Genomic DNA, 26,923 nt, shown 5'->3' on the forward strand with positions numbered 1-26,923 from the left:
CAGAGCAGGCCGTCACAGCTTTTCAAAGCCATGCAGTGGAATATCGTCAAAAACAATGTCCTACTGCCTTCCGTTTAAGATACAACTTTAGGCTGTGGGATGATGGGCAAAATGTTCAAGATTCTTTAAGCCAGGTGGCATCAGGGTAGTTAAAAAAAGGTCTGCTCAAGAGACTTGGACAGGTCCTCAGACGAGCCAGCCTATCTCATGGATTGACATCTCATGCAGACTGGAAGATACCTGAGAGCTCTCTAAGCTAATCCTAGGCAGACCACCCTTAGCAGCCTGACGACGGCTAAGGTTAGCCTCTGGTACTCGGCACATCATGCACGGGGGTTGGAGGGGAAGATAATGCCAGCCACCCCTCCCCCCCCCCCCCCCCCCCCCCAAGGACACCAAGAGATTTGGGGTGCTGGGAGACCAACCTGGATTTACCGAATGGGACCTTATAAGGCTCTCCAAGGTGGAGGATCCTTAGCCATAGGGGTAGGTCCTTCCTTTCGCGAAGATACAAAGGGAATTTAGTCTAGGGCCCACTGAATACTACTGCTACCGCCAAGTGCCACACACACTTCAGACAACACTGCCAAGGGTGCTGACCTCCCAGAATCCTCACCCCTAGAAAATATGCACCTGAAAGTGACATCCCTCACATATAAAAAAAATAATCAATGACTCACCAGACACACAACAAACTTTAAGGGTGCACTGGGAGCCTGACCTGGAGGAAATTGAAGATGATGAGTGGCTAGAGGCGCTGGCTTCCCTACAGGAAGTTGCAAGTAAATCCTGGTTCCGTCTGGTGCAACTGAAAATACTTCACAGGTCGTATATTAGGTGTGTAGTTTAGGTAAACATGGACAGGGCAGCGGATTCTATCTGCCTCAGGCATTGTGGGCAAGGGGGTTGATTCATACATATAATGTGGGACTGCCAAGTGATACAGAGATACTGGGAGCTTGGTGGTTGTCTGTATGAACGAGGTATGGTGTTTGCTGAATGAATGGTATGAAAAGGACCTGGGTAGGGTGTTTGCTGAATGAATGGGTTGAAAAGGAGCTGGGTAGATCAAAAAGATCTGTATGACCTTACGGCTGGCCGTAAATAAACGGAACACAGCACGGCAGTGGGAGCGTTACAAGCACCCCAACTGAATGACTGGAAAACCAATAGGGATTGGTGCATGACGGCAGAGAAGGTGACTTATGAAAGCCAGGGCTGCCCATGAAAATGGGAGAAAATGTGGGGACAGTGTAACGCCCACAGGGGTAATCTTTGTACCTCACTCACTTTGAAATCTACCGCAACCTTGAACTCTGGTTAATACAGTCAGTCTAAGTCAATGGATGGAGGGGAGGGGAAAGTTGAGCGGTGTCTGCATGCTACACAATATTGTTGCCACACCATTATCAATTGACCTATCGCTGATGGTATATAAGTTTTGTATTATTACATACTCTTGCCATGTTTTCAATAAAATGATCTTGCAAAAAAAAGAGAAGTGGAGTACTGATACTGGGACCAAAACAATAAGGAAAAATTACATACCTGTGGTAATACTTCTGCATCATAAGAATCTTCATTGAAGGCATAAACCTTGAAAAAGTCTGTGTTGTTTGTGGGAACCATGGAACACCTTCTTCAATATATATATTAAGAATCCAGGAAAAAGACATTAAAGAATGTTCAGCACTGAAGGTCATTTTTCATATAGATACAGTGTAGACTGTCAGAGATGCATTTTCCTAGTGAATGCTGGAGGAGAAATAAACTGGAAAAACACAGACCAATTAACCCTTTGAGCGTGCAACACTGTCAGGAAAAAGCCTGCCTGTATATAACAAACAGTATGAGAAGGAAGAAACAGCATCATAGGCTATGACTAGAAGCTTAAAAAAGGGTCCTGCGTCTTTAAGGACCCTATAGGTACCTCATCCCACAATGCGCTGTCGTGGCAGTTTGCCTGAAAGTGTCAGATCTTTTGTACGAGATGGACAGAATACAAATATACTCTGATAGCTGGGGAGAAGGCAGGGTGTTTATGACTTCAATGAAGATTCCTATGAAGTAGAACTATAGCCACAGGTATGCAACATTTCCTTCTGTGTCGTAGGATCTTCATTGTTAGTCATAAACCATGAAAAGAATAGCAAGCTGAGAGAAAAATAAATAAACACAAGGTGGCTGTCTGGTACCTGCACTCTGTGAATCAGTAATGTGCGTTAGTTAAGTCGCACTATAAAGAATTAGAAGTTCAGGCCCATAAGGAAAACTAACCTTTTGAACAGATTTCCCAATGTTTCTTCGTAGGAAAGTACCATCTTGCCTGGCATGTTACCCCCATATTTCACTGTAAATATGTTGTTTTAGTCTATGTGTCACTGGGCTCATAAGTATGTGCCCTGTATGTGTTCCCTGTGTGATGCCTAACTGTCTCACTGAGGCTCTGCTAACCAGAACTTCAGTGGTTATGCTCTCTCTGCTTTCCAAATTTGTCACTAACAGGCTAGTGACTACATTTACCAATTCACATTGGCATACTGGTACACCCATATAATTCCCTAGTATATGGTACTGAGGTACCCAGGGTATTGGGGTTCCAGGAGATCCCTCTGGGCTGCAGCATTTCTTTTGCCACCCATAGGGAGCTCTGACAATTCTTACACATGCCTGCCACTGCAGCCTGTGTGAAATAACGTCCACGTTATTTCACAGCCATTTACCACTGCACTTAAGTAACTTATAAGTCACCTATATGTCTAACCTTCACCTGGTGAAGGTTGGGCGCTAGCCAAGGTGCCCCCACATCGTTCAGGGCAAATTCCCCGGACTTTGTGAGAGCGGGGACACCATTACACGCATGCACTGTACATAGGTCACTGCCTCTGCGTCACAATGGTAACTCTGGACATGGCCATGTAACATGTCCATTCTGGCATTGGGGGGACAATTCCATGATCCCCCGGGTCTCTAGCATAGTACCCGGGTACTGCCAAACTGCCTTTCCGGGGTCTCCACTGCAGCTGCTGTTGCTGCCAACCCCTCAGACAGATTTCTGCCCTCCTGGGGCCCAGGCAGCCCTGGCCCAGGAAGGCAGATTTCCTCTGAGAGAGGGTGTAACACCCTCTCCCTTTGGAAATAGGAGTCAGGGCTGGGGAGGAGTAGCCTCCCCAGCCTCTGGAAATGCTTTGATGGGCACAGATGGCGCCCATCTCTGCATAAGCCAGTCTACACCGGTTTAGGGATCCCCCAGCCCTGCTCTGGCGCGAAACTGGACAAAGGAAAGGGGAGTGACCACTCCCCTGACCTGCACCTCCCAGGGGAGGTGCCCAGAGCTCCTCCAGTGTGTCCCAGTGACGTCAGAGGCTCCTGCTGATAGGCTCTTACCTCTCTTGGTAGTCAATCCTCCTTCCTTGGTAGCCAAACCTCCTTTTCTGGCTATTTAGGGTCTGCTTTGGGGAATTCTTTAGATAACGAATGCAAGAGCTCACCAGAGTTCCTCTGCATCTCTCTCTTCACCTTCTACCAAAGGATCGAAAGCTGACTGCTCCAGGACGCCTGCAAAACCGCAACAAAGTAGCAAGACGACTACCAGCAACATTGTAGCACCTAATCCTGCCGGCTTTCTCGACTGTTTCCAGGTGGTACATGCTCAGGGGGTAGCCGGCCTCCTCCCTGCACTGGGAGCTCAGAAGAAATCTCCAGTGGGTCGACAGAATCTTCCCCCTGCAAACGCAGGCACCAAAAGACTGCATCACTGGTCCTCTGGGTCCCCTATCAGTATGACAAGCGTGGTCCCTGGAACTCAGCAACTCTGTCCAAGTGACGCCCACAGTCCAGTGACTCTTCAGTCCAAGTTTGGTGGAGGTAAGTCCTTGCCTCCCCACGCTAGACTACATTGCTGGGTACTGCGTGATTTGCAGCTGCTGCGGCTCCTGTGCACTCTTCCAGGATTTCATTCGTGCACAGCCAAGCCTGGGTCCCCGACACTCCTTCCTGCAGTGCACAACCTTCTGAGTTGTCCTCCGGCTTCGTGGGACTCCCTTTTGTGACTTCGGTGGACTCCGGTTCACTTTTCTTCCAAGTGCCTGTTCAGGTACTTCTGCAGGTGCTGCCTGCTTCTGTGAGGGCTCCCTGAGTTGCTGGGCACCCCCTCTGTCTCCTCCTCCAAGTGGCGACATCCTGGTCCCTCCTGGGCCACAGCAGCACCCAAAAACCTCTACCGCGACCCTTGCAGCTAACAAGGCTTGATTGCGGTCTTTCTGCGTGGGAACACCTCTGCAAGCTTCATCGCGACATGGGACATCCTTAGCTCCCTAGTGGGACATTCCTAGTCCCTAGCTCTCTTCTTTCTTGCAGAACTCCAAGCTTCTTCCAACCGGTGGCAGCTTCCTTGCACCCTCAGCTGGCATTTCCTGGGCTCCTGCCCACTCTCGACACTGTCGCGACTATTGGACTTGGTCCCCTTGTCTTACAGGTACTCAGGTCCGGAAATCCATTGTTGTTGCATTGCTGGTGTTTGTTCTTCCTGCAGAATCTCCCTATCACGACTTCTGTGCTCTCGGGGGGTAGTAGGTGCACTTTACACCTACCTTTCAGGGTCTTGGGGTGGGCTATTTTTCTAACCCTCACTGTTTTCTTACAGTCCCAGCGACCCTCTACAATCTCACATAGGTTTGGGGTCCATTTGTGGTTCGCATTCCACTTTTGGAGTATATGGTTTGTGTTGCCCCTATACCTATGTGCTCCTATTGCAATCTATTGTAATTCTACACTGTTTGCCTTACTTTTCTTGCTATTACTTACCTAATTTTGGTTTGTGTACATATATCTTGTGTACATAACTTATCCTCATACTGAGGGTACTCACTGAGATACTTTTGGCATATTGTCATAAAAATAAAGTACCTTTATTTTTAGTAACTCTGTGTATTGTGTTTTCTTATGATATTGTGCATATGACACCAGTGGTATAGTAGGAGCTTTACATGTCTCCTAGTTCAGCCTAAGCTGCTTTGCCATAGCTACCTGCTATCAGACTAAGCTGCTAGAAACACCTCTTCTACACTAATAAGGGATAACTGGACCTGGCACAAGGTGTAAGTACCTCTGGTACCCACTACAAGCCAGGCCAGCCTCCTACATTCTTGTTCAAATTTTGCCTCGGCCTGAGTATCAGTGTCTAGACAGTAATGTCTTGTAAAGGTGTGTAAAGATCTCCAAGTAGCTGCTTTACAGATGTCTAAGATTGGAACCTATCTAATCCAATCTGTGGTTGCCTTTGTAGAATGAGTATTAGGTTTGCCTGGTAAAGGTTTCTTTGCAACCTGGTAACACAGAGAGATAAATGAGACTATCTATCTTGCTACAGATTGTTTCGAGATAACTAATCCCTGTCTTAAAGATCCATAATTTACGAAAAGATGGGTTGATTTCCTTTATGCTTTTTGACTTATCTAGATGGAAACACAGCACCCTTTTATGATCAAGAGAACGTATAGTTCTCTCAGCTGCAGTTGTAGGGTTAGGAAAAATGTAAGCAGATTGATAGACTGGTTAATATGAAAATCTGATACTACTTTAGGTAAAAATGAAGGATGTGTACGTAGACCAACTCTAATATGATGTAAGACAGTGAAAGGTTCTAATGAACACAGAGCCTACATCTCACTAACTCTTCATGCCGAGGTAATCAAAAATGTGGTTTTCCATGAAAAGTGTTGCGACGTTGACTTATGGATGGGTTCAAATGGAGGTCCCATCAGTTTTGACAATACCAAGTTCAGTTCCCAAGGAGGAGAAGGTCTCCTAACTGGAGGAAAAAATCCTCCAGTCCTTCCAAAAAATCTGTGACTACAGAACTCTTGAAGAAAGATTGCTGAATAGGTGATTTTTGTTATATGCAATAATGGCTGCTAAGTGTACCTTAATATATGATAACTGCAGCCCTGACCTGGCCAAGTGAAGTAAGTACAGAAGGATGACATTCTCTTGTAATTTAGTAGGGTCACAGCTGTTATTACAACACCACGTACAGAAACGCTTTCACTTAAAGGCATAGGATGGTTGCGTGGATGGTCTTTTTGCTGCCTTTAAAATGTCCATACAATCATTGGCAAGATCTAGATGGCCATGTTGGATGATTTCAGGAGCTATGCTACCAGATTCAATGATAGGATCATTGGATGTAGAATTCTACTCTGAAATCTAGATCCGGTCTGAGTGAAAGGCACTTGTGCTGGACTATGGACAAGTAGAGGAGATCTGTGTACCACCACTGGGCCAATCAGGAGCAATCAGAATCATTCTGATGTGTGATTTTATCAATTTTTGAATTACTATAGGTGGAATTTTTGATTAAACAAATGGAGTCAACCAGTCTATCAAAAGGGCATTGCCGAGAGACTGCAGTTCTAGAGCCCTGAGTACATAGTCTCGGAATTTTTTTGATTTGAGCTGTGGCAAATAAATCTAACGCTGGAGTGCCACATTCTTTGAGGACATTGTCTACCACCTAGTCGCTGAGAGCCCACTCCTGATTTTCTTTGTGAGAACTGCTGAGAAATTCTGCATCTACATTCTGGATTCTCAGAATGTGAACAGCTGTAATCAATAATCCTCTTGTCAGAGCCCAATGCTGCACTGTTTGAGCTTGGAGCAATAATTGTCTTGACCTTGTTCTACCTTGTTTGTTTATATCATAAATTGTAATGGTTCTGTCTGTTTGGATCATTAGGTCTTTGGAGGTGAGAGATGGTATAAAAGCTTTGTGAGCTAGATGTATAGCTTTCAGTTGTAATAAATTTATACAATAAATTTTCTCCTTTCGAGACCAAAGACCTTGAGTGATGAGATGGTCCAAATGAGAGCCCCATCTTGTAAGTAGAGTATCTGTGATAATGGTTTGTGCTGGCGTTCCTTTCTGAAAAGGCACTCCTGTTAGTAGATTCTGGGACTTGGTTCACTAGGAGAGGGAATGTGCATTCTCCATTAGAAAAATTCAATCTTCCCAGCGTCCCATTCTTTGTGACCACTGATCCTTGAGGCAAATGTGGAGAGGTCTCATATAGAGACGTGCAACTAGGACTATGAAAATACAGGATGCCATTGAACCAAGAAGTGATGCTATCGGAAGAGCAGTTGGGTTGACTTGCTGCAGAAGTTCTGCAAACTTCGTCTGGATTGATGATACTCTCTCTCCTCCAAAGGAAACACTTTTTCCTTTTTTGTGTCTATTGTTGCCCCTAGAAAGGTGAGGCACCTGACTGGCACGGAGATCTATTTTTCTGTATTGACATGCAGACCCAGTTTTGATAATAGGGTTGTTGTGGTTGCGAAGCCTTTCTTTGTTTCGTCAAGAGAGCCTCCTGTAATCAAATCAATCATAATGGTCTAGGTATCAATAGAGAAAAATGCCTTTTTTCCTAGGTGTGTTGTTGCTACTATCATGCATTTGGAAAAAGTCCAGGGGCTGATTTTAGACCAAAAGGAAGTACACCGTACTGACAGTGGTCTGTTCCCAATACAAATCTATGAAACAGTCTGTCACAATGAGCTATTGGAATATGAAAGTATGCGTCTTGAAGGTCCCATGAGCAAATCGACTTTTCTTATGTATGGGAATATTAGATGAAGTGACAGCATTCTGAACGTTTCCTTTCTGATATATTTGTTAAGGAGTCTGAAATCCAGCATAGGCCGAAATTGTTTTGAATTACTTTTCTTTTGAATGAGAAAGTATCTTGAATAGACACCCTTATTGATCAGATACGGAGGGACTTTTTCTATTGCTCTTTTCTGTAGAAGAACAGATGTAACTTGCAATAGATTGTCTATATGGGCCATTGTGACATGTGATTGGGGAGCTGGCGAAGGAGTGTTTTTGAAACCGTGTGCATATCCATTTTGAATTATATTAATACCAATCTGTCCGATGTTATGTTTTCTACTCTTACAGGAAGAACTTCACTGCTCGCCCTGACAGGAGTGGGAAACTGTGAAGGGGGGTGTTTGTCCCTCGTTGTTTGTTCTTTTAGGTGTTTTTGCCCTTGGTCTGAGAATATTTGGATGGAGACACTCTCCTTTTCTGGTAACAGCTTTGGTAAGGCCTTTGTGATTACTCACAGCAACAGAGGCAATGATATAGCCAACTAGGGGTTTGAAGCCAATGGTAATAAAAAAGTTTGTCTCTTGTTTTGTGTGGCAGCTTGAATATGTTCCTTTGCTCTTCAAATCCGACTGCTTTTAGCGTTTCCATCTCATTTTTCATTAAAAACATCTCCTCCTTAGTATGCGGGCCAAAAATTGAAGAACCCAAAACGGCAGATTTGCAGTTTTTAACTGCCTGTCAGGCTTCAGTGATGAGTCTCAGCCAATATGTTTGCCTTAGAGATATGCGGTGACAGAAAGCAGTAGCTGAAATTTCAACTGAGTCCACTGTAGCACTGATCGATTGATTAGAGATCAAGGAACCCTTGTTGACCATTTCAAGGCAGTCCTGTTGTATGGGACTTGGCAAGTCACATATGAATGCCTCCATGCCATCCCATATCTCGCGGTGGTATCTGCGTAACAACGCAGGTGAATTGCCATTTCTTAAATGGGTAGTAACTGTGTCACACATTTTCTTGCCATGGCATCCATCCATCTGCGCCCACGATGTGAAGGAGTCGTGGATTCCGGAGCCAAAGCATGTCTTCGCCTTGCGGCTGCTGCAATAAGGTCTGGATCTTGTTGTGGAGGCCTGTACTCCTTCAGCAGTCTTGGAGTAGCTGATTTTAATGTGCTGGTGGTATACATGTTTCCTCAACAATGTCCATAAGACCTTAGAGAAGGAGGAGGACAGGTCTTAGAGTATATCTTGGTTGCAGGGTTTCCAAATTCACTGACACTTGGTTGAGGTGTATCAATGGTGATATTAAGTTTAGATGCACCTTTTACTAGGGCGGTTGGAAGGTAATGATGTCATCCACTAAAGAAACCTTAAGCGGAGGTGGAGAAGTAGCTGGAGAAATGGGAGTGTACAACGATTTCGAGGTGGAACCAGGAGATCTTGACCTTGAGCGTTGGCAGTCATGGATCTTCTAAAAGAATGTGATTGTGGTGGTGATATAATTGGAGACTGAGCTTTCCATTTTCGAATGGGCGACATAGATGAGCCCTGGAGAACTGATGTACAAGAGACCAATCTAGAGGTCGTAAATGATCTTGCAGAGGTTCCTCAGCTGGAATTTGCCTTATCAGTGGACGTCCAGTATCTGGTTGAGGAGACAGAGCCTCAATGTTGTGAAGACCCTGACCATTGAGAAGAGGATGATCTATCAACTTGAGGAACAAGACGGGGCAAACTTCTCGTCAGCGGCGTTCATTTTCTTGACATCGGCGAATGGCGTTGATGAGAGTGATGTCAATGCCGATGTCAAGAGGGAGATTTTCTGGACACGGATCTCCTTTAGTGGGAGCCCCTATCTGTCTTCTGACGCTTTTCAGTAGACTGGTGAGAGGATGATCTTTTCCTTTTCTTTCTCTCCTGCTCTGCCTTCATATCCTGCATCAAGCCACCTAGTATGATGCCCTATTCATCCTTAAGAGTCCTCTGACATTTTACTGCAAATGTCACAGCTTTTAGTGAGGTGTGTAAGTGACAGACACACTGCACACACATGAGCTTCAGAGCTCACCTTGTTTCTATCACATGATAGACACTGGGTTAAAAAGAGCAGACATTTTGACTGAAAATCTTGTCAGAATTTATTTAAAAATAGATGTGCTTGAAAGCAGAGATCACAAATTGTCAAGTACTAAGCTTTTAAAAGTGCGGAAATAGATTAAAAAAAATATTTTGAGGTGAAAAACACCTAAGGTGTTCAGAGATCCTGCATGAAGGAGCCGGAAAAAAGAACTGACACTCTCAGGTAAACTGCTACTGTGGTGCATTGTGGAATGGGATACCTCTGGGGTTCTTAAAGCTGCAGGTCCCTTTTTTCAGCTTCTCAGTGTGGACTATCAGGCTGTTTTTTCCTTCTCATGTGGTTTGTTATACACAGCAGCCTATTCTCAATGACAAAGTGTTGCACGTGCAAAGGTTTTATTGGTCTATTTTTTTCCCTCCTCCAGATTTCACCATGAAACTATATTTCTGACAGCCTACACTGATTATATGGAAAATGACCTCTCAGTGCTGAACATTCTTATATATTTACACACATACATACATATACACATATGTTCAGGGGTCCGTGCAAACTGCACCGAATTATTCAAGGTTTAGGACTGTCAATGAAGATCCTGACATGCAGAACAAGATGTACAGAGGGCTTTATTGGTGCAGTTACAGTCTGAAATCGTGCTGTAGAGACTGGAAGTAATGACATAGATAAGTCGTACACGAATTCTGAGCAGGTTTTGTGGATCCAGGTTTCAACCTCTAGTGGATCAGAACAGAATCTGACAGCAGGAGGCACAGCAGCATGTGAAGAACTCACCTTCTGGGAAGATGTGGATCGTACCCCTCCTGGTGAGCAGTGCTGACAATAAAATGTTTTGGATCAAAGTGATTAAATGAATACAAACATCTCTAGTAATTCTGCCTTTAGGTATGTGGGTGAAATCTGGTGTTATTACCTCGCAGAACTGGCTAAGGCACATGAAGTTGGGGTTCATGCACTCCTCAGTTTGTGAGAGCAGCCCTTAAGGCATAGTCCACTAACCTGCCAAGCCCTAACCAATTAGGTGGTCCTTGTTCTCCTGTCCTACATTATTGGATACCCAAGGGCTATCTGACTTCCTTCACAGCGTCCACGCTGCAAAGAGATGCAGTTCAGAGCTCCCCTGCTCTGCTGCACAGAGGAAGACTGAGAGCAATGCAACTAATCTCCACTTTTGTGGTTGTAGTGTCCATGATGGCAGTAACTGTTGCCTGTGATATACTATCAAATTCCCCTCTCTGATTTCAGGGTGTCCCCATGCATACAGATACCTAACAATAAACCATATTTAGATTATACAAAATATGGCCAAGCCTGCCCCTCATTTAGTGTACCAGAAAATTGAAGTAGTAGTATTCAGGACCACTCTATGAAGGGCACAACAGTCCCTATCGCTTCTTCTTCAGGTTAGCCTCTGACACTGTCCCCAAATATTCCAAGAGGCTTCCTGAGGAAGTGCTGGCTGGCCATGATAGGGATGCTGTGAATGGTAGCTGTTGTGGATTATCAAAAGTATATCTGATGTGAACACAATGATGGTAGCAAAAAAAGCTTCTTCCTCCTTGATGCAACACTGGACCAACCCGAGTCAAGAAAGATTACTGGGATTTCCAGGTTTCCAATGAAGGCACAGTGAAAGGGTTGCTATATCTACTTGTGTACCTCCTCCTGAACTGCAAGGACAAGGCCAGGGAGGTGGCACGGGATATGTTTTCAGTCTGAAAATTGTTCTTGCCTTGAAAGACTGAAAAGAAGTGATTGGTTGGAAAGAGGTTTATAGTCTGGCCAGTTTAGCTCAGAAGCAATATGCAATACTGTGGTGTTAAACGGGCTATCTATACGATGGTACCACATTTCAGTGCAATCCATATGCTTTTGCTGTGCAAACAGGAAATGCTATTGCAAGACTGTAAGAACAACTCAACGCTCTGGGTTCTAGGGTTTGGGATTTCATTGATTCTTCTCCTGCTTTCACTCTGCTGTGTCTTCTATGCTACATACTCTTAAAGTGACAACCTGCTTTATCTGTGGATTACTTCTGGTCTTTGGCATACTGACATTGGATTGTTTGCTTTGCTTTTAAATTGTGGTAAAAACAAGATTTCACAATTGCTTTTGAACTTCATTTTTTAATCATTTCACTTTGGATTACTTTAAAATGGAACAAAAAGACATTTAAAACTGGATTCCCAGAAATGTACTTGAGTCTCTCGCCTTTACCGTTACTGCAGCATTCTGCAGGCACACGTTTTGCTTTGCTATATTTAAATCAAAGTGATATTGTATTTCTGGCAATAATCTGTGCATTTCCTCTGCAGTGGTTATCATGCCCTGTAGATTTCCTATTATTTTTTAGAACTACAATCCTGATGAATTCTTGGCTGCCTTGGACGGGTGGGCAAGTTGATGTTGTAATTTGCCTTTGTTAACCCATGTGAATTTATGTCATGTCGACCATGACCAGTTAACATCTCTAGGGGTATCCTTAATGTTACCTGCTCGTACTTAATCTACATCAGTAGAAGGGAGGCAGGTAACTCGGAAGAGCCTTACATTTTTCTGTTTATTTCTGGCAGGTCTTTCGGCACCTATCAATCTTGTGGGCTTCTTCATCTCATCCTCAACTACACCACTAGATGTAAAACTCAATTACATGGGAATAAGGGATGTTTAGATCAGAATCTGCTTTGTCTGGTTAAAACTGATGTGCGTGGCACCTTTAGAAGGATACTAGTTCTGCTGCTTGGTGGAACTCTCACTCAGTTTAATAGGGATAGGAAAGTATCCACCCACACGCACAAACAGGAGTGCAGGAATGATCAACCTCTCAGGGTGAACTGACATCATCATGGTCTGATGAAAGAGGTAAGCTTTCATGATGCAACACCTGACTTATACCACAGTATCAATAGAGTGAGCTAGACTTGAAGGTGCAGTTGAGTATTTGCAGCAATAAAATGGTTTTCTCCATGATGGATTGCAGTTCCCATGCTGTAAATTACCCCTCATCTAAGTACTAGGTAGGATTTAGCTGAACTTTCTTTGCTGATTCCCACCAGAAGAAATTTCTAGGCACCAGTGTCTTACCGCAGCCAGCTATATCTGTGCACTATATATAGTGGCTTGCTTCCATTTTGTCACCAAGAAGCTCATTACCCGAAACAGTATGGGTATATGTATTTTTGTGCCCTTTCTTTCACAAACTAAAGGCAACCTCACTCTGCATATGTGAGAAGTGTACATCAGAGACCAGACTGTTACTATATCACAAAGAGCAAGAATAGATCACTGCAAGCTACGTCTGACAATGTGCAATGCCTGAACTTAGAACACTGCAATATAAGTTGCCCAAAGAGAGAAAGGGAGGGAAGAGAGTTGAAAAACAACTAGAATTGGAAAAGTGGATCCAAGATAAGGGGGTGGTGGGCACTGAAGAAGCAGGTAAAGAAAAAGGGAAGCAACAATGATTCACACCTACATGAGGGGAGGCAAGGTAGCCATGTCCTGTGTGCATACACATACATGGTCACAACCATGCAACTCCTTCATCGCAACAAACTTGAAAAAGTGTTTCCGGGCCTTCCACAAAGTGACAGGATAACCACATTTTGGGGGTATCGGAAAGGTAGGAGGTAGAACTGGGGCGTGTTAAACAATCAATTTTAAATACGCTAATTCCACCCTAAAATGTATTTCTGTTTCCCACTTTTTTTTTTACTGTTTCCTACTTTTTTCCTGAATGAACGTATCAGCTTTATGTGTTAAGTCATAGTATTTAAAATCCAGTGCAAGAGTATTGTGGAGATTTTATGTTACTCTCGAAGTAGTACTATCTTATTTAAAATCAGTCAGCATTCAATTTGTTGAAAATTGTTATTTTCAACTGACAGTGCAACAAGTTTAAAATAATTAATTTGAACTTGTATCTTTTCAAATTCAAAATCATTTTACCCTGCAACACTTCCACTGCTCTCATCACCTTTCACTACCACCCCTCCCTCCATCACTACTACGTCACTTCATTTTAAATTAAAGACTTTCATCAAACTTATTGCCCCACTCAACCCAATCATTTTGATTTAAACTAATTGAATTTTTAATAATCAGACTTCGACTAATCACGTATCACCTATTGTACAAGTATGATGCTTCTGTTCTGTAGAAGAAGACTCTTTAGTAAATGTTAAAAGCAGAGTCTTCCTATAACAAAAAGCTGCACTGATGTGTAAATAACACCACTACATTTTTGTCTACAAAACGTTGTGTGCATTCAGTCCTACATGCAGGTCAATTTAGCAAAATGTTTAGCTTTAAACAATTTTATCTGGATAATATTGAGAACTACCATGCAACAAAAATCACATCCATAACAGCAAAGACAGCACAGTGCGTTGGCAACATGTTTGAAGTGCAATGACAAATGTTGAGAGATTACCTTATTCGTAAAAGTGGATCCACTCTTAAAATATGATGGAACAATATGTTCAGAAATTCTTCTGGATCTAAACAGTAATACAAACATTATTATTAAGGATTAAATGTGAAAAGATTGTTTGAGTAACATGTTGCTGCAGGTTGAACTAGCCCCTATTCTACGCCTATTGCCCCTAAAGCAGAAAGGAAGATATGTAAGCCAGGCAGGACATTTATACATGCTTTCTGATGTGCCCTCTTTATTAAAGTGAGCTTGTACATGGCCACATTATAAAGGGTAAGGGACTATAACAAAAACAATATCCTCCACTTTCCTCCCAGCCACAAACGTCTTTTAACAAAATGGATGCCTCGGTTGATTGCAAGGAGTAAACAAGCAAGAAAATAAAAAGTATATTTAGAGTTTTGGTAGAGTGGAAGGTTCACCATAAACCAGCGGTTCCCTCATGGCACACCAAACCTGCAGTAGCCTCACCTCCTTTTGAGATGGAGGGACTGCTAGATAACTGGCAGTGGAGCGTCCTCTGGCTCCGCAGACATTAACACTTTACCTAGTCGGCCATAGGCCATTGAGTCATAATGGCCGTCACCCCACCATATTGAGGGCAGGGTGATCACCACTGCCTTTCTCTACCTATGTTCGCCTTATGAGGCATGGTGGACACTGAAACGAAAAATACAGAATGCCACCCCCCCCCCCCCCCCAAATGCAGAGAGAAAACTACCAGTGCATTAGGACTGCAGTTTTTCTTTAAAGAAAAAAAAGCTTTGGAGGGTCGTTGAATGCATTTTTTTGAGGGCTAACTTGTTACACTACTACAACATTCTGTGTCTTGAGTGCACAGAATTATGCAGTAGGAATGCCCCAAGGGTTTTGGGAGAGGAACAAAACATTGCTTACCTTGTCAGTTTGTGAAGCCTACACTTGTGAGTCTGTTAGCATTCACAAACTCCTTTACGGCTATTCCCTTCATCAATACAGTCAGATTTTTACTCCAGCAAAAGGCTGAACTAAGTACAATTACACTGTGAGAAGAGGAAACGATCACCTCACAAACTAGATGGCCATGCAGAGGAATGGATATCTACATGACAAAAATAATTCCCGCTGGGGAAAAGCACAATAAAGAAAACACATTTTCATTTGCAAGTCGGGTTACCTTTAACCATGTGTAATTTTACACTATGTACAACTAAGCACAGCGAAAATAGCAACTTTTGAAACAAATCACAACGTATTAAGTAGTACGCCGAGAAGGCTGTGCGTTACCAAGCTTTCCAGGCGTACTACTGCTGTGTTTTGTGAATAACGAAAGGCAAATCATAAATCTGCATGCATGAATTGTACTTCTAAGAGTGCAGACTTAAGATTCTTCTTGGGAATCAAGCTTCATGAATGCTGCAGACTGTAAGCGTATGTGACAGTGGATAGGTACCGGGGCTAAAAAATGATGGTCTGCAGAAACAAACACAAAAGCGAGGGGAAGGTGTACATAGAAAATGACTGTCTTATTGTAGCACCTAAGGTCTGAGCACCGGAACTATGGTGTTCGAACCCCCAAAGTTTATAATGTGCAACAATGTTCCCTATTCTTTTATTTTTTATTTTGTTTACTGTAAATGACATCGATAACACCCACTGTGGCATGGAGAAGTAGCCCCAAACACCTATTTCATCTCTCTGTTGACTTTTTTTCCAAGTCTTCCAAGGTACGGCTGTAGATATCTGAACTGATCTCAAGTGTGAATCGTAGAAAAGTCACATTTCTATCAGAGTTTGGTGAATCAGTAATGTTAAACTGATTGACTCATCTGTTATTTACACCACTGAGCCATGGCAGAAGACCAGTATGAACTGTTACACAAAAAAATCTTATTTTCTTAAAAAAAACTTTAAAAAAAAAACTAAGCACAGGGGACGTTTATCTCATAGGTTTAACCATATGTTCCACTCTTGAGTGACTGCTAAGTCGCCGAGCCAGACAGCTGCACCAATGTCTGCAATGCAAATGCGATTTGGGCGCTAGAACATCTCTTGTCCCAGTTCTATTATATGCACATTGTTATCTACGATATATTTGGAAACAGTTCTTGTAGTTTTGTGATTTTAACGGAGTGGTGGAACGTGTACTGTCTGGTCAAAATCACACTGCTAGAATTGCCACCTAGGTATGCTGCACACAGTGAGATCCTTTCAATTCCTTGAAAAACTTATGAACATCTTAAAAACAAGTTAAACAGGTTTAGTTCTTGAGTGATTTTATGTGAATCCATGTTGTTTTCAACATTATCTCTTCATACTGAACTTTTATTTCAGTTAATCACAGTGGCATAACTTAATGTTCACAAATAAATGCAATTCAGGTTAAAGAGATATTCTCGGGAGTTGTGGCACGTGAGCCAGAACCACACACCTTTCTTGGATCCTATTGAGGGAGGAGGACAAGGACAGCTGTTCCGCTGGCCTAAGATGGGCATAAGCATACCTTTCCTGGCACTTGGCCATGGTTGGGATGGGAGAGGAAATACATGGTAGTGCAGATGTGATATGCATGGCCAAGGCAGCTCTCTATGGCCCTTGCCAAAGGCTGGGGGGATTGGCTAAGCACTGACACCATAAGCTGACTGCTGGGAAATATACTCTTCAACTAGGCAACTTATCGCCTGATGCAACACTCTCCTACCCACACACTCCGTGCCTTCTACCATCAAATGTTAGCCAATTTGTACAATAGGGAATTAAGATTTCAAAATCGTCAAAGTTCACTTAGTTGAGATTTAATTATGACAGACTGAGGGGCAAAAACATACTGCGGGAACCCTAAGAGGTGTCCATTACAATGGTGGAAAGAAAGATCTGGCAAAGCCAATGGGTCTCGTCTATGCTAAAGCTATTGGCTTTACCGAAATATTTTAGCCATGTTGTACACCAGCATAGCTGCTGCACAGAATGGCGAAAAGTTGGTGGTGTAAGGGAGAGTGTTGTGGAGTGGAGTGGAGCATTACGGAGTGCTGTAAAGAATTACAGAGTGGCATAGAGTTGAGTGGCATAGAGTGGAGTGGCATTGAGTGTTGTGGATTGTCTCTGAGGGAGTAGAGTGGAAGTTTGCATAATGGAGTAGTCTCAGAGTTCAGTGGCGCAAAGTGGAGTATATAGTCAGAGAGGAGTAGTGTGTTGTGAAGTTGCAAAGAGTGTTGTGGAGTGGCATGCAGTGAAGTGGTGTAGAGGGGGTTACACAGTAGAGCGACAAAGTGAAGTGGCAAAGTGATGTGACATAGAGCGGAGAATAGAGTGGAGTGATGCTGAGTAGAGTGCAGTGGCAGTGTGCAGTTGCAGAGAGTGCAGTGTTGTAGAACAGACTGTTGTAGGGTGCAGCGCTGTATAATAGTGTAGCAGAGTGCATAGGTGTAGAGTGCAGTGGCGTAGAGTGGTGCAGAGTAGAGTGACACAGAGAGCAGCAGCACAAAGTACAATGGTGTAGAGTGCAATGGCATAGAGTGTTGCATAGTAGAGATTAGTGGTGCAGAGTGTAGTGGTACAGAGTAGATTGGCGTAGAGTGCAGTGGTTTTGAATGATGTGGTGCAGAGTGCATTGGCATAGTGTGCAGTGTAAAGTGCAGTGGCGAACAGTAGAGTGGTACAGTGTAAAGTGGCAGAGAAGTGGCACAGAGTGCCGTGGTGTAGACTACAATGTGCAGTGGTGCAAAGTAGTTTGGCGTAGAGTGGCCTGGTTTTGAGTAAAGTGGTGTAGAGTGCACTGGCATAGTGTGCAGTAGAGTAGCGTGATGCAGAATAGAGTAGAGTGGAGTGGTGCAGAGTGGAGTGGTGCAGAATGGAGTAGAGTTGAGCAGAGTGGAGTGGTACAGCGTAGAGTGCAGTGGAGCAGCTCAGAGTGGCGTAGCAAGGAAGGAGTGGAGTGGCACTGAGTGCAGTGGCATAGAGTAGACTGTTTCAGAGTAGAGTGAAGTGGCATAGAGTGGAGTGGTGCAGGGTAGAGTGGAGTGGTGCAGGGTAGTGTGCAGTGGCACAGAGCACAATGAAAAAGTGCAGTGTTATAGAGTAGATTGTTTCAAACTAGAGTGAAGAGGCGCAGAGTAGAGTGGTGCAGGGTAGAGTGGCGTGGCTTAGACTGGAGTGTTGTAGAGTGCAGTGGCAAAGAGAGCAGTTGTGTATAGTAGAGGAGGGTGGAGTGCATTGACAGAGTAGAATGGTGTACACTAGAGAGGCATAGAGTATAGTGGTGCACAGTAGATTAGAGTGGCGTACAGTGGATTGGCGTAGAGTGCAGTGGAATGGAGTGCACTGGCGGAGAATGCAGTAGAATGGCATACAGTAGAGTGTAGTGGCGCACAGTAGAGTGCCATAGAGTTCAGTTTGCAGAGTAAAGTGCAGTGGTGTAGAGTGCATTGGTGCAGAGTGATGTGGTGTAAAGTGTCGTAGAGTAAAGTGATGCAGAGTAAAGTGGTGCAGAGTAAAGTGGTGCAGAGTAATGTGGCGCAGTGACGTAGAGTACAGTTGTGCAGAGAAGAATACGGTGGCATAAAGTTTCATGACATAGGGTGAATAGTGTAGATTGCACTGGTGTAAAGTGCAGTGGCACAGAGTAGAGCACTGCAGAGTATAGTCTAGTGGCATAGAGTGTACTTGTTTTCAGTAAAGTGGAGTAGAATTCATTGGCGTAGAGTGCAATAGTGTACAGTGCAGAAGCAAAGGGTAGAGTGGGGCAGAATGGAATGGCGCTGGGTAGATTACAGTGGAGTAGGGTTGAATGCCGCAGAGTAGAATGGAGTGGCAGAGTAGAGTGGCACAGAGTGCATTGTTTCAAAGTAGAGCGAGGTGGCATATAGTGCAGTGGCATAGAGTAGAGTGTCAGGGAGTGCAATGGTGCAGAGTAGATTTGGGTGGCTTAGAGTGTATTGGCGTAGAGTGCAGCAATGCAAAGTAGACTGGTGCAGAGTGTAGCGACGTACAGAGCACTGGCGTACACCGCAGTAGAGTGGTGCTGAGTAAAGTGCAGTAGAGTGGTGCTGAGTAGAATGCCGTGGTGCCAAGTAGATTGGCGTGGACGTCCATGGCAGAGTGCGCAGTGTTGCAGAGTAGAAAGGCATAGAATGAAGTGGTGTGAAGTGGTGTGGAGTGGTGCACAGTAGAGTGGAGTTGTGCAGGGTAGAATGCAGTGGCGTATAGTGGAATAGAGTAGAGCAGAGTGGCATAGAGTGCAGTGTTGCAGAGTAGACTGTCAGAGTGCAGTAGCTTATAGGAGAGTGGTGTAGAGTGCAGTGGCTTAGAGTGTTGCTGAGTAGAGTGGCATAGAGAGGAGTGGAGTATAGTGGTGTAGAGTGCAGTGGCATAGAGTGTTTTAGAGTAGAATATAGTGCCATATACTGCTGTGGGGAAAAGTAGATTAGAGTGCAGTGGCGTAGTATGCATTGGTTTTGAGTAAAGTGGTGTAGGGTCAATTTCTGTACAGTGCAGTGGTTAGAGTGCAGTGGTGTAGAGTGCAGTGGTGTAGAGTGGAGTGGTGCAGAGTAGAGTTTTGCAGATTAGAGTGGTGCAGCATAGACTGCAGTGGCGTAGAGGGCAGTGGAGTGGCACTGAATGGAATGTTTCAGAGCAGAGTGAAGTGTCGTAGAGTGGTGTGGCATGGTACAGGTATGGTTCGGTGTGATATGGTGGGGTGGAATGGTACAGGGTAGAGTGCAGTGACGTAGAGTGGTGTAGAGTGCAGTGGTGAAAAGTAGATTAGAGTGACAGATTAGAGTGACAGATTGGACTGACAGAGTGCACTGGCATGGAGTGGCACTGAGTAGAGTGCACTGGTATAGACTGCAGTAGCATAGAGTGCAGTGTTGCAAAGTACAGTGGAATAGAGTGGTGCAGAATAGAGTGGAGTGGCGTAGACTGGAGTAGTTTAGAGAGCAGTGGCAGAGAGTGTAATGGTGCACAGTACAGAAGGGTGGGGTAGAGTGCACTGGCATATAAAAGAGTGATGCAGAATAGAGGCGTGGAGTGAATTCGAGTGGAGTGGTGCAGAGCAGAGTGCAATGACACAGTGTGGAATGACGTAGAGTGGAGTGGCGCAGTGTGGAGTGGTGCAGAGTGGAGTAGGGTAAAGTAGAATATGCATACTCTGTGGTAGCGCACTGCCATTACAGACAACACATTTTCATTTGAAATAACCATTATATTTGCACAGACATACAGTTTTATTAACAAAAGATTACCGTCCACAAACGATAATGTGTGGAAATGTCATCACCCAGGGTATTGGTTTGTTTTGATTGCATTAATGTATTGGTTTCGCCCACACTTCAGAATTACCAAAAAATGTGCTTCATTTGTGCTATCCTAATTCTGATATATTTTGAAATATCTGCATAGTTCATTTATAGAAATTAAATTTTTGTTGTGTGTTAGAAACAAAATAACATCCTACAGACTTCCTCCAGCACACTATCAGTAGCCAGCCTGATTGTTACATAAATCCTCTCACTTTGTAGTCAGAGGAAGAAAAGTAAACACCAGGCTCCCTGGACGACAGAAGCAGGCATTTGACCTCTGTCTTTGAATACACAGCAAGTGTGACAAGCTAAGAACAACATTTTAAGGCCTGTTTAAAGAAAGGGAGCTCTCAGAAGGAAACAATAAGGTATGAACTAAGGTACGGACAAAATCCAGCTTCGCAGTCTAAAACAAATAAATAAAGCTAGCAAATGAGAGTTACAAACCATAAAGCCAATGGTAAGAAATGGGTGGAATACACACCCAGGGAAGAGTTCCTAGTGTCCCCAAGATGTTGTTGGCAAACCACACTGCTGCGCTGTCTAGTAGGCTTTGACCTACAAAATACATGAATGAGCAAAACACAAGACTTGAAGGACCTCTCATGTAACAGTCTCACTGTCCCCATGCCCCTTGTTCACAAAGGCTAAGTGCTGACTACTGGTGTACTGAAAGGGATACAAGACAAGGACTTCCATTTCCCATGCTTCTGTTCGCTCTTAGAACTGCTGGCTTGCTCTGTGTGACACCGAGGCTTTGCCAGTGCTTCGGCTACAGCAGGTGGCCATACCAAATATGCTTGTACCAGATTATGTTTTGCTTTATGTTATCAATCCTTTGTCTGACGTTTGCTCAAACATGAGACAATTCACAGTTTTGGACTGATTTTAGATCCATATACATCTTGCCAGTTACTGCTACTCTTAGCGTTGATGTCAAAGCTATTTGAGAATTAGCGCATGGCTGTTGGTTTAAGATATTTAAGTACTCCACTGCCCTTGGTCGTGGAAAACCTGACCACAGCATCGAAGGCTTAAACTCAGCAATGTTAACAGCAGGGAGGCTCAATACCTCCATTTCATCCTTTGGTCATCCTGTTTAAGGAAATGGATAGCAAAATGTTGTCTCCCCATATACTCAGTGTTTTGGGAGTTCCAGATCTGGAGATTATTACATGGCTGTCCGCCTTCCTTGCCCAACCAAATGGCTTGCTAAGGACACATCCTAGGAGAAGACATTATTCAAGAATAGTGTTTGGCCAACATCAATGAAATGCCCTTACTCCAGAAGCATAAGGTTGTGTCCTTCTTCCCAGCCCAGTGGGGGTGGCTGACTACTGTTGCAAGAGGGGACTAAAGAGCACTAGAACATCAGTGGCATACATACCAATGGGAGTTTTCACTCTCTGCTGAGATAACTTGTGGGAAGGTGTGGAAAGGGTCTGGCCTCACACACATGGGTGACTTGTATGATTATGGCACTTGACTACAATGAGAGAAAACTTTGTCATCATCAATGTACAGCTTCTGTCGTACAGTTGGACGACACATGCTGCTAGTATTCTGGTACTTGGGAACCAGTTTTATACACAACATGTGGCAAACAATATTGGATCTGGGTAGTGTCAGGCAGCTACTACATTCCTGCACCAGGCATTCATGATGATACTAAGTCACAACCTGGAACATCTCAGGGATACATGAAAGGGCACATCTAGCCACGGAATACAGAGAGAAGGAAGGTGGCATACACCACAAATATTTCTGACAATGATCGCTTCAAACATATTCTGTTTAATTACTCATACTGCAGAAACCTGGTGCAGACAAATCTGCATAAAATCCAAACATTGACACTAGATATGTGCACCGGTGTTACTTGGCTGGATCAGGTCAGAACACTGTGTTGTCATACCAGAAAATAGGATACTTCTGGAGGCAGGTCACAAATAGGCTTCATTGGGAAGAACGCTTAGGAAAAGTTTAGAAATGGCAGTTTAATCTTTAGATGGGGAGAGTATGCGGGTAAGAATACAAGCACTAAGGGGTTGTATAATGGACAGATTCTGCTTTCATTGAAGTGTATATCAAATGTTGTTTTATGGCAACTTATAGGTTGTAATTCAATAGATTAAAGAAAACAAAGCTGAATTAGTATTATCCTGTATTACTAACACGTGTTTTCCATGGAGCATCCATTTTGGTTTTCTGAGTAATAATTTGTGACCTTTTCAAGGAATATAGCAAGTGATAGAAAATAACAATAAATAATATATTCAACTGGAACAGAGTTTTCATGAACAACCCACCATTAGATACATTTTATTTAATCTTCACAAAAAGGCTCACATTGACTTCATTTCTTCTTTCTTACATGTTTGGGTGTACCTCACAGGGTGATTAACACATAGGGCCTGATTACGACTTTGGCAGAGGGGATTACTCCATTATACCCTATGGAACTCGTAATACAGCGGGCAGGATATCCGTCACTTTGGGACAGAATAATCCCCTCCGCCGAAGTCGTAATCAGGCCCATAGTGTGCCCATAGTTCTAGAACTGTTCAATAGAAACTATTTCACAAAATGACTACAATCATTACTCATTACAATGGTGTCATAACTATTTTCTTGATCATATACTTAATGCAGCAACCGGAAGCCAAAACACGTGTTGACTGTATATGATACAAATCGGTCTACCTCTATGAGAATAAAGACACTCTACTCTCTATCTTGTTGTACCTGCATTTGCTCTATGTTAATAACACTTGTGAAAGCTGAATTAATTACTAATGAATTTTCGTTTATTATGGGTAAAGAATTTGCATGAAAGTAGGTTAATATAGCAAATAATGTGAGACTTGGAAAATGTGCCCACTTGAGTGGCTGTCATCAAACACGTAACTGTTTAAATGAATGCATATTATTATCAGTTATTGAGCACGTGTAGAGAAAAATGTATTAGTATGTCATATTAACGGTTTCATCTTATGTATTTGATTTATTAACCATTAGGCCATAAGTTGGCGAGGTTTAGGACTAGTTTGTAAAACCTAATGTTAAGCTGCAATGTTTAATAAATGGTGGGAAAAGTATTACTAGACTAGAAAATTAATGCTTCATTGTTCACGCTGTGCTGACCAAACGATTTGCAGATGTCTTCAACTTTCTCATGTGAACTGCTTGTAGAACTATGTTATACCAGAAAAGATACTAAGTTAACTTGATGCGTGAGACTGAAATGTTCCTACGAATCAACAATGGCTAGAGTATGGATTGCAACAAGAGATACCCGATAGCCTGATGATGGGAACAGGAGAAGAGAAGCCAATCATCGAAGTATGAAAGACAGTTTAGTTATATCTTTGATTTGGGGTTTTGTTTCCATTGAACCAACAGTAAACGTATGATTTTCTGACCAATGACGATGTGGGAAGATTCTTTAGGAAATTCTAACTTAGCCTGACTGCAGAGAGAGTTCTGTGCCAATTAGCCATTAATCATTTTGCCGCCATTCTTCCTTTTTCGCTCTGTTCAAGGAGCTGAGCAGTTCCTGATGATCTTTTCCCTTATAACCTTCCTCATAGAGTAAATTGTGTTAATGCCGATTCCTTAGGCTACTAAATTTATGTGGTTCAGAGAGCTTGGAGCTCAAAAGTCTGAACCATTCTTTTCATTGCCCATTGCTGAAGCTGACAAGACTGATGTCCAACTGACGAAGAGAATCGCAGCTTGCTGATCCAATTGAGGAGAGGTATAACAAAATGCTATTGTTTGTTGTAGATTTTGTTCTTTAAATTTCTAGGTACCAACCGCTATTTCATAGAGCCATAGTTACATGCTTTCCATTACTAACGCTGACAGACGGAGAGGAGCAACGCTGAGAGATGGAGAGAAGCAATGCTGAGAGACAGAGACGCGCTGGGATGGAGCTGACGTGCTCCAGGAGGCTGCCGAAGGGCGCGAGGGCGTGGCTGCAGATGCGGGCGAGTGCATCGCCGCAGCCGCTGCGAATGCCATTGCCGCGAAGGCTACTGAGAGAGGGGAGCGCAAGGGAGAGGTGGAAAAAAGGGAAATAAACGTTCCCGCTCCTGAATTACCACAGCTCTACGGCAGGCAGAGAGGGGCGGTTAACGGCTCATGAAGGCTCCCTGGGATTCAACATCGGACCACCAGATTTAACAGGACACCAGGATATCAGGACGTCTGCTGGAGGAAGTAAGGTGGTGGTGGGGCTGGTTGAGCATTTAAGAGGAATGTGACACCCCCTCCATGGAGACAGGAGGCAGGTCCCCCTCCCCCCTCTTCTTGTTGTCCACCTATTCATCTTCGGCCTCGGTTCAGCCCCAGCCTCAGCCTGCTACAGCTAAAAGTGTACAGATGCTTTCCAAATTACCTTTTGACTAAGCTACTTTTGCATGAAGTCCAAACATGCTATTCTAATTCGAGGGTTAGTGAGTAATCCAAATGCTGATAAATGCAATTGACTGAGAATTGATTTTTTTCCACCTGCTGAAACCAGATGTATGACATTTCCATTGCGCAGTTATTGTTACTATTGATTTGTACTGTGACTCTTGAATGTTTAATTGCAAATGCTTTGGTTAAATTGAGATTCTTTAGAAGATTTGGTCAGCCAGTGTTATTCATGTATGTTTATCACTTGGTGTGATGTTAGCATTGTTAATGTAGGGAAATATATATTTTAACTTTTACTAAAAGGTGTGGTTATTCATGGTCACATGGGTCATGGTGCATGACATTTACTGACTCCAGATTTTGACAAATTGATTGTTTTATATGTTGTGATCACTAGATCTAGAATAGAGAGAGTTGAGAGTAATGATGGTGAGACTCCTCTAAGCGCAGTCAAAAGATCTATCGAACCACAAACGCGTTCCCTTACGAATAAATTATAAAAGACCAAAAAAGGTCAGAGGCTCCCACACACTAAAACCTGTGCATTATGGAGAACTGTGTATAGACTGCATGTATCATTTCCAAACATTTGTTAAACAATAATAATCTTAAGTGGGCAAAGGGGCCTTAGCCACTATTTTGGAAATGTGTGAACCCATTCTGCTTGACTGGCCACAAGTAAGTTTCACTGATTCCAGGGGCCCATCCTTAAGTTAAACTGGCTTGGCTGGGTATTCATGACCTTGAGCTTTCCCTATGGGGACTATTTTCACAACCAAAGGAAAGGAGACAGCTGGGCAGGTTTCTAGTCCTAGTTATTGGCCAAACTCAACATTTCAATTGCATAGAAATTAAAATGTTTCCTAATCTTGGTGCTGCAGGCTTGGAATGTGAGCTTGTGGGCAATGGCTGAGAGCACATCTGTAAGGTCCATTGTTTGCCATTCAAGTTGCTTTTGAGCTGACTGAGACTTTAGACTCCATATTGTCACAACTTTCAAGGGACATACAAAAGCACTCCATAAATTCAGAACTAACTTTGTTGATACCAATAAGAATGGACTTCTTTCCCATGTTGACTACTACAGAAGGACCTGATGGAGTTGACGCAAAGCGACCTTATGATTCGTGGTTTGACCAGCCCCATCCTATAAATAACATGTGTTGCACACAGAGCATCAGTCCCAATTTAGAAGGGTTAGGTTTGGGGGAAAAGACAGTGCATGGAGGTTGGGTTTATTGTTATTTGGCTTATGAGTGTGTTCAAAGTATGTTTGACCCATGATTTATGCTCATATTCAGTAACTTGTTTTGCTCAACTGAAAAACAATAAAAATTGATTAAAAAAATGATGTTTGAAGGGACAACAGTAGTTACTATGCAAAACTTTAAAAGCCTTGAAAGTCACAGATATTGCACACGTTACTAAAGTAACATGATCCTCCACCATGTACTATCTATATTTTAACATATGACTTCAAACATACTATAACATAAATTACATCAATTGTGTTCTCGCTGGTACTGTTAATTGGGACAACTGAAAGACACTTTAAAAGGAAAATAAATTAAACACCATCTTACAGTGCTAACCATAAAATGACACAGTGCAATGAAAGGACCATTCAATGACAGTGTAGCACAAAATAAGTACATAAGCAAACGTTTGCATCATGTCTTTAAGAATCCACATATTAAATATTTTTACAGTGATAAACATACATGTAGACATAATGAATGCCTCTGTATTAGAATCCATAAATTAGTTAGTCATTCAAAGTGATGCTCACTCTTTCTCTTGTTTACATATGCCACACTACTGTTCAAACATCATCATGGCGCTGTGAGTTAAGGTTACATTATTGCCTCAATTGGTAAATTTGCTTGCTTTTTGGGTTTCGTGTTGTAGACATTCGTGCCCGTATCACCCTTATCTATGGTTGTTTTCAAGGAATTTTTGTAAAAAAATCAACATAAAACAGCAAAGCTCAATTCTGTGTACCAATATTTGCAAAAAGTGGATATAACAATCCACCGTCCACTGAAAAAGGAAAGGCGAGTGATCTAATGCTGTCTAGA

The 26,923-nt window shown here is 43.1% G+C and overlaps 1 protein-coding gene across 5 annotated transcripts in view; it reads right to left on the bottom strand.

Annotated features, from left to right (window-relative positions):
- CYLD (CYLD lysine 63 deubiquitinase) overlaps window positions 1-26,923 on the bottom strand; it is a 381,887-nt gene that overhangs the window by 55,453 nt on the left and 299,511 nt on the right. For all 5 annotated transcript variants that reach the window (XM_069216436.1, XM_069216434.1, XM_069216435.1 and 2 more), the window contains exon 12: window positions 14,143-14,209. In XM_069216436.1, the coding sequence (XP_069072537.1) occupies window positions 14,143-14,209 (67 nt within the window). The remainder of the gene's footprint in view (window positions 1-14,142; window positions 14,210-26,923) is intronic.

Source organism: Pleurodeles waltl, chromosome 12 (assembly GCF_031143425.1).
Source record: "Pleurodeles waltl isolate 20211129_DDA chromosome 12, aPleWal1.hap1.20221129, whole genome shotgun sequence".
NCBI classification, from domain to species: Eukaryota; Metazoa; Chordata; class Amphibia; order Caudata; family Salamandridae; genus Pleurodeles; species Pleurodeles waltl.